This window comes from Dryobates pubescens, chromosome 19 (assembly GCF_014839835.1).
Source record: "Dryobates pubescens isolate bDryPub1 chromosome 19, bDryPub1.pri, whole genome shotgun sequence".
NCBI lineage: Eukaryota > Metazoa > Chordata > Aves > Piciformes > Picidae > Dryobates > Dryobates pubescens.
Window position 1 is genome coordinate 1079672 of NC_071630.1, and position 12917 is coordinate 1092588.

Here is a 12917-nt window from a genome sequence, read left to right on the forward strand (position 1 = left end):
CTGGGAAGGTCCCCTCCAGCCCGATACCCTCTGTGCCTCCCGCAACGCGGGATGCCAGCCGTGCCCTCGGGGCTGGGCCGGTTTCCCTGGCGGGGGGTGGGTCCTGCCAAACCAGCGTCAGCTCAGGTGAGGGGGCCGGGCCTCCTCGGGGCTGTGGCCGCCGGAGTCACCGGTGCTGCTAGTGGCCGCAAGGCCCCGGGACCGGCAGCGGAGCTTCCCGGGAGGCGGCGGCGGCAGCAAGCCGGAGCTGCGGGCGGGGAGCGGCGGCCGGCGACGCGGGGGCTGAGGACGGGAACCATGCCGCCGCCCAAGGACGTGGTGAAGATCGCGGTCCAGATGGTGGGAGCCATCCCGCAGCTCATCGATCTGCAGCAGGTACCGCCTGAGGCACCTGGGGCCCTTCTGCTTGAGGGGAGAAGGCTGAGAGGGGGTGGCTGTGAATGTCCGAGGGGCGGTGGGCAAGAAGAGGCCAGGCTCTGCTCAGTGGCGCCCAGTGACAGGACAAGGGCCAGAGGGCACAAACTGGAACCCAGGAGGTTCCACCTGAACGGGAGGAGAAACTTCTTTGGTGTGAGGGTGCTGGAGGCCTGGCGCAGGCTGCCCAGGGAGGTTGTGGAGTCTCCTTCTCCAGAGGCTTTCAAACCCCGCTGTGTTCTTGTGCAGCCTGCCCCGGGTTGTCCCTGGCAGGGGGTTGGGCTGGGTGACTTCCAGAGGTCCCTTCCATCCCCTGCCGTTCTTTGGCTTTATCGCTCTGCGGTATGACATCCGCACCAGCCCCCGCGGACTCCTGGCTCATGGCCGCCCTCCCGCTTGCAGACCAAGCCCCTGGCCTCGGTGCTCAAGGACGTCTGCGATGCGTGAGTACCGCGCCCGGCTCCGCGCCTCTGCTGCCCCACAGCCCACGGCGGCTGCCGCTGCCCTGCCGGTGGCCGGTACCGGCCCTGCGGGCCTGTGACCGGCCGCCCGTCGCCGCAGGTGGAGCCTGCCCCACGCCGAGCGCTACGCCTTGCAGTACGCCGACGGGCGGCAGACCTACATCACCGAGTCGGTGAGGCAGCCCCTTCCCCCGCCCGGCCCCGCCGGCCTGGCGCTCGGCTCACGGATTGCCTTCCTCATGCAGAACCGCAGGGACATTAAGAACGGGAGCATCCTGCGGCTGACCGCCTCCCCGGTACATCCCGCTGTCCCCCCCGGCTCCTCTGCCGCCGCGGGCTCTGCCGGGCAGTGCACCGGCACTGGGTGGTGCCGTGCCGCTCCAGGCCCTCTGCGGCTGCCTCGCTTGGGGAGCCCTGGCTGGCCGTGGCTCCTCTCAGTGCCTCAGCCCCGCAGGAGCAGTGCAGGGAGACCTGTCGCAGTCTCCATCCTCCCTCGGCAGCACTTGGGGGAGTTTGAGAAGAAGCTAAAGCATCTGGCAGTGCTCCGGAGAGCTCTGCAAGAATCGCGCCAGCATCATCTCTTTTCTCAGCTCTTTCTGCTCCCTGTTCTGGTGTCTCTGTCTCATGGTCCAGCTCCCTGCCAGGGCTTTTCTAGCCTGAAGCCTCCTTCCAAAACTTGTGCTTAAGCTCTTCCAGCCTTCTCCAAGCTTCTCACTGTCCTTTGATGAGCCCCTTTGGCTTGATTCTTTCCTCCCTGGTAGGACCAAGAAGCAGAGCAGCTGTACAGTGGGATCCAGAGCAACAACTTGGGTGTGAAGGCAGAGTCGCTGAAGAAGCTTGCAAGCCTCTCCCAGGACATTACCTTTGCTCAGGAGTTCATCAACAGGAATGGCTTGAAACAAATCTTCTCTATTGTGGAAGAAGGGAAAGAGTGAGTGTCAGCAGAGGACTTCCTGTGTAGCTCTTGATTTTCCTTCTCCCTTGCTAATGCTGCGTGAGCTCTGAGCTGGATGCTGAAGTGGCTCCTGTGGTCCTGTCTTGCTCCTGTGTGTGGCATGAAGGGAAGTGGTGGTGGCAGGGCACTTGGCTCTGCAGGCTCCTTACCTGCAGGTATGTGACTGTTGTGTCCCCACACGCTGGCAGATGGGAAAGGTGCCCACACTTTTATGGTCCTGACTCCTCATGAACCTCCTATCCCTTCACTCTCTGGGTCATCTGCAGCCCCACAGGTTTTGTTGCTGGGATGTGTGATGCCACACTGCTCAGTCCTGCCACCCTAAACAGCCCCTCAGCCCTGAGGGCTGAGCTGCCAGAGACCTGTGGGCAGCTCAAGAAAACCCTGGCTGCCCACCTCAGGCCTGTTGGACTCTTCCAGGATGCGCTGGTGCCACTCCTTGGAGCCTCACAGAGGATGTGAAGCCCAAAGCCTGGCAGCACAGGATGTTTCTTGGCAGGCGGGGGAGGGTGGTTTGGCTTTCCCAAGGGCTGGTCTGCAGTGATCTTTGTACCGTGACAGAGGAGCTTTCCAGAAGCCACTGAACTTCCCCTGCCTAGACTTCCTGCCTAAGCCAGCCTGATCTCTGACCCAAGGAGCTCTCTCCTTTCTCCTGCTTGGTGCTCTCTGCTTCTGTCCTTACCATAACCACCCACATGCACCCTGTCCCATGGTGGTGTCTGTGAAGCCATCCTCACTGGGTTTGCTCCTCTGCTCCTCCAGTACAGGGGAGATTCTAGCTCACACCCTCAAGGCCTTCATGGAGCTGATGGAGCATGACTTTCTTTCCTGGGAGACTCTTAGTTCAGCCTTCATCAAGAAGGTGAGCACCTTCTGCAGGCTCTACAGCTTCTGCCCTTGAAACTCCTCCTGGCTGCCAGCAGGCAGGCTCAGCCAGCTGCCAACAGCTGGGGCTGTGTCCTGTAGGTGGTGAGTTATGTCAACACCAGTGCAGTGGATGCATCCATCCAGCAGCTCTCCTTGTCCATCTTGGAGAATATGGTGCCCACCAGTCGCCACCTCTTTGAGCTGGTCAAAGCAGAAGTGACTCTGGATTGTCTGCTCACCCACCTGCAGGCGTGAGTGCTAGGGGGTCACAGCACCCTTCACCCTGGCACAGAGCTGGTGGGGATAGAGGGGCTTTCTCCAGGTCTTCCTGGTTATCCTTGGCATGACCTTGTGTTGTCCCTTCCTGAACACCCTGTGAGTGTCCCTGCTGCTGGGGGAGGGATGGTCTGTCCTGGAAACCATCCCCTTTCCAGGCCAGGGTCTTTCATCCATGGCCTGTGGAGGTTATCTTGGTTCTTTAGGTGAGGCATCTTCCTGGCTTTGGCTCTCCTCTCACATAGCTGTGCTTAGGAGCAGCTGTTTGTTCCCTGCAGCTTGGGGTGCTGGTGCTGCGCTCAACCCCTCAGCAGGTTCTTAATTTCCCTGTCTTCCTCCCACCTCAGCATCTGCTCAGTTTGGAGGGCTTGCTTTCTTAGAACACAGAGAGGTTCATTCCCAGGGCTCCTGGAGCTCACCGTGGGCTTTCCTGCAGCTGCAAATGCTGCATCTATGGGTGCAGAGCAGAATTTGATCCACCCATAGGTGTTCTGCAGTCACAGCCACAGGGTCCATCTGCCCCCTGACCCTGCTGTCAGCAGCTGCTCACTCAGGGCTCTGACCACTCTGGGTCCCCCAGCTCTATGGGGGCTGGGGTCTCTGCTTTGAAGAGGGCAAGACTGTCCTCAGAGCTGGTGGCTTTCCCCATCCTCCCCATCCTCCTCCTGCAGGACAGACACCCAGCTGCAGCTGAAGGCCATGGCCCTGCTCACTGCGCTGCTGCTGGCTGCCACTGACGCTGAGCGGCAGGTAAGGGGCTGCTGTCTGGGCAGGGAGGTGGCAGCAATGCCCCTGTCACAGGGTGCTCTGCTGGAAGGTCTCTGCTACCTTACACCCCTGGGAATAGTTTTGAGGGGATGCAAGATCTCAAGTGACAAGTATCACAGCCAGTGGTGACACAATGTGATGGTCCAGACTCAGTGCCTGGCACATCTGGGAGGGGGTCTTGGGCAGCTGAGTCTTGCCCTGTGGTGTTTGAATTTTTGGGGATGGTGGAGCTGTGAGACGTGCTCTGAGATGTTTAAGGTCAGTGTTCTTGCTCTGCCTCTTCTTGCCTGATGCTGGCAGCCTAATGGGGCAGGGTCTGAGCCCCTGGGCTGGGCTAGGGCAGTGAAAGCTGGGGGCAGATCTCCTCACTAGTGCCAACCCTGAGGCTGCTGGTTCTTTCTTTCCCCACCCTACCCAGCTTAGCAGGGGTGGGGGGACTGCAAAGGCAACACAAGGAGTTTTGGGACAGAGTGGTGTGTGGGGCTGGAGAACCTCTCAAAGTCTCTTTGCTTCCCAGGACATGATGGAATACCTGAGGGAGAAGAACATCAGGCAGTTTATCCACAAGGTGAGGAGCTGCTGTGTGCTTCATCCTCTGTCCTTCCTCACCAGCCTGTCCCCTCAGTCCCAGCTCTTGAGAACCATGGCTGGCTGGGTGGCTTGTGTGCCCTACAGAGCCTCCTCGATGCCTCCCGTGGGTGCTGCCACGTTGGCACCCACACGTCCAGGGTTGCATCCCCAGCTGCTTGCAGTTCAGGCCGCGCAGCTCTCTCCCTGTCCACCTCTGACCGCACTGGGAGCGGTCGGATCCACTGGGCAGGAAGGAAGCTTCTCGCCCGTGGTGTCGTGCAGAGCATCATCCACGGCTCGGCGGCGCCGGGGGCCGAGATGTCTCACCACCTGTACGTGCTGCAGGCCGCCGGGCTCGGCCTGTGTGAGCGCCGCATGCGGACGCCCATGGATCCCTACTCTCAGGTCAGCCGCAGCCTACCCCCGGCCGCCCGCCGCGGGTGGACGCGGCCCGCCCGGCGGCGCTGTCACTGCTCGGCAGCGGGCACTGCCCTGTCCTGTCCCTGCAGGAGCAGAGGGAGCTGCTGCAGGCGCTGCGCCTGGCGGCCTTCGAGGCAGATGGCGAGGTCCTGGCCGGCGGCCCTGGCCCCGAGCGGCGCCGCTCGCTCTGCGCGCAGCAGTTCCGCAAGTTGGGCTTCACGGTGCGTTCGCAGCGCTCCCGAGTCTGCCTGCGGCTTCCTGGCCCTGCTCTGCTGCTGCCGCCCTGCCTCCCTGTCTCCCTGCTGCTGCCCTGCCTCCCTCCCTCTGCTGCCCTGCCTCCCTCCCTGCTGCTGCCCTGCCTCCCTCCCTGCTGCTGCCCTGCCTCCCTCCCTCTGCTGCCCTGCCTCCCTCCCTGCTGCTGCCCTGCCTCCCTCCCTGCTGCTGCCCTGCCTCCCTCCCTGCTGCTGCCCTGCCTCCCTCCCTCTGCTGCCCTGCCTCCCTCCCTCTGCTGCCCTGCCTCCCTCCCTGCTGCTGCCCTTCCTCCCTCCCTGCTGCTGCCCTGCCTCCCTCCCTGCTGCTGCCCTGCCTCCCTCCCTGCTGCTGCCCTGCCTCCCTCCCTCTGCTGCCCTGCCTCCCTCCCTGCTGCTGCCCTGCCTCCCTCCCTGCTGCTGCCCTGCCTCCCTCCCTGCTGCTGCCCTGCCTCCCTCCCTGCTGCTGCCCTGCCTCCCTCCCTCTGCTGCCCTGCCTCCCTCCCTGCTGCTGCCCTGCCTCCCTCCCTCTGCTGCCCTTCCTCCCTCCCTGCTGCTGCCCTGCCTCCCTCCCTGCTGCTGCCCTGCCTCCCTCCCTCTGCTGCCCTGCCTCCCTCCCTGCTGCTGCCCTGCCTTCCTCCCTGCTGCTGCCCTGCCTCCCTCCCTCTGCTGCCCTGCCTCCCTCCCTGCTGCTGCCCTGCCTTCCTCCCTGCTGCTGCCCTGCCTCCCTCCCTCTGCTGCCCTGCCTCCCTCCCTGCTGCTGCCCTGCCTCCCTCCCTGCTGCTGCCCTGCCTCCCTCCCTCTGCTGCTGCCCTGCCTCCCTCCCTGCTGCTGCCCTGCCTTCCTCCCTGCTGCTGCCCTGCCTCCCTCCCTCTGCTGCCCTGCCTCCCTCCCTCTGCTGCCCTTCCTCCCTCCCTGCTGCTGCCCTGCCTTCCTCCCTGCTGCTGCCCTGCCTCCCTCCCTCTGCTGCCCTGCCTCCCTCCCTGCTGCTGCCCTGCCTCCCTCCCTCTGCTGCCCTGCCTCCCTCCCTCTGCTGCCCTGCCTCCCTCCCTCTGCTGCCCTGCCTCCCTCCCTCTGCTGCCCTGCCTCCCTCCCTGCTGCTGCCCTGCCTCCCTCCCTCTGCTGCCCTTCCTCCCTCCCTGCTGCTGCCCTGCCTCCCTCCCTGCTGCTGCCCTGCCTCCCTCCCTGCTGCTGCCCTGCCTCCCTCCCTCTGCTGCCCTGCCTCCCTCCCTGCTGCTGCCCTGCCTCCCTCCCTGTGCTGCCCTGCCTCCCTCCCTGTGCTGCCCTGCCTCCCTCCCTCTGCTGCCCTGCCTCCCTCCCTCTGCTGCCCTGCCTCCCTCCCTGCTGCTGCCCTGCCTCCCTCCCTCTGCTGCCCTGCCTCCCTCCCTCTGCTGCCCTGCCTCCCTCCCTCTGCTGCCCTGCCTCCCTCCCTGCTGCTGCCCTGCCTCCCTCCCTCTGCTGCCCTGCCTCCCTCCCTCTGCTGCCCTGCCTCCCTCCCTCTGCTGCCCTGCCTCCCTCCCTGCTGCTGCCCTGCCTCCCTCCCTGCTGCTGCCCTGCCTCCCTCCCTGCTGCTGCCCTGCCTCCCTCCCTCTGCTGCCCTGCCTCCCTCCCTCTGCTGCCCTGCCTCCCTCCCTGCTGCTGCCCTGCCTCCCTCCCTCTGCTGCCCTGCCTCCCTCCCTCTGCTGCCCTGCCTCCCTCCCTGCTGCTGCCCTGCCTCCCTCCCTCTGCTGCCCTGCCTCCCTCCCTGCTGCTGCCCTGCCTCCCTCCCTCTGCTGCCCTGCCTCCCTCCCTCTGCTGCCCTGCCTCCCTCCCTGCTGCTGCCCTGCCTCCCTCCCTGCTGCTGCCCTGCCTCCCTCCCTCTGCTGCCCTGCCTCCCTCCCTCTGCTGCCCTGCCTCCCTCCCTCTGCTGCCCTGCCTCCCTCCCTGCTGCTGCCCTGCCTCCCTCCCTGCTGCTGCCCTGCCTCCCTCCCTCTGCTGCCCTGCCTCCCTCCCTCTGCTGCCCTGCCTCCCTCCCTGCTGCTGCCCTGCCTCCCTCCCTGCTGCTGCCCTGCCTCCCTCCCTGCTGCTGCCCTGCCTCCCTCCCTCTGCTGCCCTGCCTCCCTCCCTCTGCTGCCCTGCCTCCCTCCCTGCTGCTGCCCTGCCTCCCTCCCTCTGCTGCCCTGCCTCCCTCCCTCTGCTGCCCTGCCTCCCTCCCTGCTGCTGCCCTGCCTCCCTCCCTCTGCTGCCCTGCCTCCCTCCCTGCTGCTGCCCTGCCTCCCTCCCTCTGCTGCCCTGCCTCCCTCCCTCTGCTGCCCTGCCTCCCTCCCTGCTGCTGCCCTGCCTCCCTCCCTCTGCTGCCCTGCCTCCCTCCCTGCTGCTGCCCTGCCTCCCTCCCTCTGCTGCCCTGCCTCCCTCCCTCTGCTGCCCTGCCTCTCTGCTACTGCTGCGCTGACCCCTGCTGCTGCCTTCCCCCCCTGCTGCTGCCCTGCCTCCCTGCTGCTGCCTCGGCACAGGGCTGCTGCTGAGCTGCAGTTCTCTGTGTGCTCCTAGAACAACAGCAACCCAGCAGAGGACTTGTGCCGGGTGCCCCCCGGGCTTCTGGCCCTGGACACCATGGTGTACTTCTGCAGGCACACCCCTGATGCCTACCGCAGGGTGAGTGCTCCCTGTGGGGAACCCCCAGCACAGAGCTGCTGGGGGATTGCCACCTCCTGCTGTGCCTCTGACCTACCCTTGCATTCGACTTTGGAGCCTTCACTCTACTTGAGCACACTCAAGACACTGAGGTGCTAAAGCACATCCAGAGAAGGGCAACCAAACTGGGGAAGGGTCTGGAGAACAGGGCTGGTGAGGAGCAGCAGAGGGACCTGGGGGTGTTCAGCCAGAAGATAAGGAGGCTGAGGGGAGACCTCAGTGCTCTCTACAGCTCCCCAAAAGGAGGCTGCAGTGAGGTAGGATTGGGTTCTTCTCCTAAGGGACAAGTGGTAGAATAATAGGAGATGGCCAGAAGTTGCATCAAGGGAGGTTTAGTTTGGGCATGAAGAACAATTTATTTCCCAAAAGGGTAGTCAAGACCTGGGGCAGTGGTGGAGTTCCCATGCCTGGAGGGACTGAAAAGTAGATGTGGTGCTGAGGGATGTGGCTTAGCACCAGGCTTGGTAGAGTTAGGTAGTGGTTGGACTGGATGATGATCAAGGTCTCTTCCAACCAAAAACATTCTGTGATTCTATGAAACCCAGGTGAGGATGTCCCTTTTGGGCAGATGCTGCCCTATTTAGGTGGAGCCAGGTCCTCCCAGTAGGCAGGAGCAGCCCTCTTAGTCCCCAGAGCAGGGCTGGGCCTGGGGAAAGAGAACTTCTCTTAGGGATGGTTTCTCGTGGGAGCAGCTCAGCTAGGATGTTCAGGAGGAGGGCAGGGTGTCAAAGTCCCACTGCTGGGGCAGCCCTCCATGTCCATGGCCCAGGTGAGGTGAGGCAATGTCCTTCTTGTGCAGTTTGTCCTGGAGAACAGCAGCCGGGAAGACAAACATGAGTGTCCCTTTGCCCGGAGCAGCATCCAGCTCACCCTGATCCTCTGCGAGCTCCTGCATGTGGGAGAGCCCTGTACGTGCCTGCTCCAGTCCTCCAGGGCTGCTGGCAGGGGAGGGGACAAGCTGCTGGGGCAGGGGCTGTGTACATGAGGCAACAAAGCTGGGGAAGGGTCTGGAGAACAGGGCTGGAGTAGCTGAGGGAGCTGGGGGGGTTTGGTGTGGAGAAGAGGAGGCTGAGGGAGACCTCCTTGCTCTCTGCAGCTCCTTGAGAGAAGGCTGGAGCCAGGTGGGGGGTTGGGCTCTGCTCCCCAGTCTCAGGTGATAGGAGGAGAGGAACTGGCCTGAAATTGTGCCAGGGCAGCCTTAGGTTGGAGATGAGTTAAAATTTCTTTGCTGCAGGAGTGGTCAGGGCCTGGCAGAGGCTGCCCAGGGAGGTGGTGGAGTCCCCATGCCTGGAGGTGTTCCAGAACCCTGTGGCCATGGCGCTTGGGGCCATGGTTTGGTGGCCATGGTGGGGTTGGGCTGTTGGTTGGGCTAGATGATCTCAGAGGGTTTCTCCAACCCAAACCACTCTGTGATTCTGTGTTCTGGTTCTCCTGGACACTGTGGGCAGTCTGGCATCACCTGTCCCTCTCACTGCAGGCTCGGAGACGGCTCAGGACTTTTACCCTATGTTCTTCGGGCAGGACCATTTCTTTGAAGAGCTCTTCTGCATCTGCATCCAGCTGGTGAATAAGACCTGGAAGGAGATGAGGGCCACCCAGGAGGACTTTGACAAGGTGTGAGGGAATGCTGGAGCCCCAGACAGGAGCTAGGCAGTGTCACCAGGCTGGGGGTGACACCCTGGGCCCTGCAGGTTCTGCAGGTGGTGCGGGAGCAGATCAGCAGGACCCTGTCCCTCAAGCCCACCTCACTGGAGCTGTTCAAGAGCAGAGTGAATGCCCTGAACTACAGCGAGATCTTGCGGCTGCGGCAGACGGAGCGGCTGCACCAGGAGGAGACGCTGGCGCTGCCTGTGCTGTCAGTGGGCTGGGGGCAGGCACTGCAGCTGCCCTGGGCAGCACTGGGGGGGACACCCTGGGGCTGAGGAGGGCAGCAGGCACCTGCTGGGCAAGTTCCTCTTCTGCTGGTTTTCACCAGTGACAAGTGGCATCCCTCAGGGATCTGTACTGGGACCAGTGCTGTTTAACATCTTTGTCAGTGACATGGACAGTAGGACACCCTCAGCAGGGATGCAGGTGACACCAAGCTGTATGGTGGTGTGGACACACTGGAGGGAAGGGATCCATTCAGAGGGACCTGGACAGGCTGCAGAGTTGGGGCCAAGCCAACCTCATGAAGCTCAACAAGGCCAAGTGCAGGAGAAGAGAAGGCTTCAGGGAAACTGCAGAGCTGCCTTCCAGGACCTGAAGGGGCTCCAGGAGAGCTGGGGAGGGACTTTGGACAAAGGCTGGAAGTGACAGAATGAGGGCCAATGGCTTTGAGCTGGGAGAGGAGAGTTTGAGACTGGAGAAGAAATTGTTGGCAGTGAGGGTGGGGAGACACTGAAACAGGTTGCCCAGGGAGGCTGTGGCTGCCCCTCCCTAGAGGTATTCATGGCCAGGCTGGATGAGGCCTTGAGCAACCTGGGGTGATGGGAGGTGTCCCTGCCCATGGCAGGGGCTTGGTGCTGGATGACCTTTGAGGTCCCTTCTAACCCATTCTGTGGTTCTCCCCAGGGAGCTGCGTGAGAGGCTGAAACCAGAGCTCCTGGAGCTGGTCCGCCAGCAGCGCCTCCTGCACCTGTGCCAGGGCAGCCTATTCAGGAAGATCAGCACCCGCCGCAGGCAGGGTCAGTGCCAGCCTGGGAGGACCCAGGAGGGGGAGCAGAACCTTGTCCCCGTGTCCTTTGCCACCAGGGAAGTCACAACTGATCCCTGGGGAGCAGTGTGCCCTGCTCCTTGGCTGACTGGTGGGGGCTACCTACGGGGTGGCCCCGGTAGGGGGTGCCGCCGGGGGGCAGCTTGGTTTGGAGGGGAAGGGGCATCGGGGTGTGCTGAGCGCTTCCCCCTGGCCCTTCTGCTGCAGACAAGCTCTGGTACTGCCGCCTGTCACCCAACCACAAGGTGCTGCACTATGGGGATGTAGAGGAGGGGGTGTCTGCCCCCCCCATCGAGAGCCTGCCTGAGAAAAGTGAGTGGTGGAGAGGAGGATGGAGGGAGGGAGGGAGGGAGACAGGGAGAGAGAGAGCCCTCTGCCCACTCTCCCTGTGCTGGGAGTGGCTCAGGCTGGAATTGCCGCTCTGCCTAGCATGCTGCTTGCTGGTGCTGTGAGTCTGGGAACTGTGGGTGTTCAGGCTGGGGAAGGCTGGTTCTCTAAACCCCCACTCTGAGCCATGGATGGCTGAGACCCCCCCCATGCTTGGGCTTTAGTGGGCTCCACATGCTGGGGTCCTGGGGGAGAGGGACAGGCAGTGGCAGCAGCTCCTCTTGCCCCAGTTCCTGTGGCAGACATGAAGATGCTGCTGGTGGGGAAGGAGTGTCTGCACACCAGGGAGAAGAGCTCCGGGAAGCAGAACAAGGTCAGCACCTCCTGCCCTGCTGTGTGCAGGGGGCCCAGCACGTGGGCCTCCCCAGATGCTGGAGTTTGGTGGCAGGTTGGGTGGTTTCATGGACAATGGCTTGAGACTGGAGACCTCTTGGGTATTCTGGGGTGCAGAGGAGGAGGCTGGGAGGCAGCTTCTGCTCTGACCCCCACCAGGGCTGGAAAGCAGCTGCGTTGTCCCCACAGGATGTCCTGGAGCTGGCATTCTCCATCGTGTATGACGTGGAGGAATACTGCCTCCACTTCATTGCCCCCACCCGCTACGAGGTGAGCTCCAGGTGCCTGCTGGGCAGCCCTGCTGTGCCCAGGTGTCCTTGCCAGGGGACAGCAGGCAGGGGAGGGCGTTGTGTGTGCCTCCTGGCCTACCCTCCTGGGCCTCCCTGGGGTGAGAGCCGCAGGGAGGGAGGGGTGGGCTGTGCAGCTGCCCAGAGCTGGTGCTGCAGGTGCTGTGCTCTGCTTTCCCAGTTCTGCCTGTGGACGGATGGGCTGAACGTGCTGCTGGGCAGGGAGATGAGTAGCGAGCGGGCGCAGACCGACCTCGAGGTCCTGCTGTCCATGGAGCTCAAGCTGCGGCTCCTGGACCTGGAGAACATCAGCATCCCTGACGCTCCCCCTCCTGTTCCAAAGCCCCCCAGCAACTTAAACTTTTGCTACAACTTCAGCCAGGCAGAGGAGTGAGGTCCTCCTGTCCCCTGCCCCTGCCTACACTCCCCAAAATGAACCCTCTTCCTCCAGACTCTGTCCCCCATCTTCTGCCTGAAGGGATGAGCCCAGACATTGCCTGCACCTTGCCCATCCCTGGGCAGGGGGGGCATTGCCCACATCCTGCCCTCCTGCCAGAGTGTGGGGCCTGAGCCACTGAGTGTCAAAGCAAAGTACTTTCCAGACAGCTGAACCCTGCTGTAGTGGCACTGACTGCTGTCCATGGTTGGAAACTGGAGCAGGGCAGTGTTAAGTTGGACACCAGGAGGCAGTTCTGCACAGTGAGGGTGGGGAGGCTCAGGAACAGGTTGCTCAGGGAGGTGGTTGAGGCCTCATCCCTGCAGACATTCAAGATCAGCCTAGCTGTGTCCCCAGCTGGAAGTGTCCCTCCTGCCTGCAGGATGTTGGACAAGGTAACCTCGGAGGGTCCCTTCCAGCCCAGGGCATTCTGTGATCCTTGTAGCCAAGTTTTGGGCAGAGAGGGCAAGAGTGGGGGCAGGAATGAAGGCAGAGGCAGGGGTGAAGGTACAGGTGGGAACTATGGTATAGGCAGGGATGAAGGTATGGGCAGCCCTGGAACAGCTGGGGGCAGCACTGCCAAGATTATGCCTGGCTCTCCCAGCACAGGGGATCCTCTCTGGTCAAGAAAGAGTTAAAAAGGGCTAAAAAACTCCTTTCTGCTGGGTTTGGCAAGCGTGCTCTGGAGCTGCTGTGCTAGCCTGCCCAGACCCCTGTCCCTCTGCTGTGCTTCCAGGGTGTGGTCCCCTCTCAGTGGCTTCCCTGGCACAGCTCTGCCATGCTGCTGCACTGCTGCACGTCTACCAGCTACCTCCCCGTGTCCCACACCTCTCATGCTTCCAGCTTCTCCCAGGGGTGCTGTGGGTCACAGGAGTGCCAGCTGTGCTTCTGTCTCCCACAGCGGGGCAATAAACACTGGTGGAGAACTGGGGGTTGTGTCCTTGCAAAGGAAGGGGTCAGGATGACCACATGGCCAAAAGGGGCCAGAGTGGACAAGGCTGGGGTGGTGCTGCAGCATGGGGAGAATCATGGAGCTGTTTTGGTTGCAAGAGGCCTTTAAGATGGTATCTTGTGAATCAGTGTGGAGTCCTCATCATTGCAGTTGGAGGAAACAAACTTTAAGATCT

At 62.9% G+C, this 12917-nt stretch overlaps 1 protein-coding gene across 1 annotated transcript; it reads left to right on the forward strand.

Moving 5' to 3' along the window:
* The first annotated feature begins 297 nt into the window (after nt 1-297).
* ELMO3 (engulfment and cell motility 3) lies at nt 298-12162 on the forward strand. Its single transcript, XM_054169910.1, has 20 exons — nt 298-375; nt 817-857; nt 976-1048; nt 1121-1171; nt 1637-1806; nt 2593-2692; nt 2797-2948; nt 3645-3723; nt 4259-4309; nt 4594-4716; nt 4821-4952; nt 7509-7613; nt 8452-8560; nt 9130-9266; nt 9344-9507; nt 10206-10318; nt 10555-10659; nt 10965-11047; nt 11257-11337; nt 11536-12162. Exons 1-20 carry the CDS (start codon nt 298-300, stop codon nt 11746-11748), a joined length of 2160 nt encoding a protein of 719 aa, XP_054025885.1. The 3' UTR covers nt 11749-12162.
* The last annotated feature ends 755 nt before the right edge of the window (nt 12163-12917 follow it).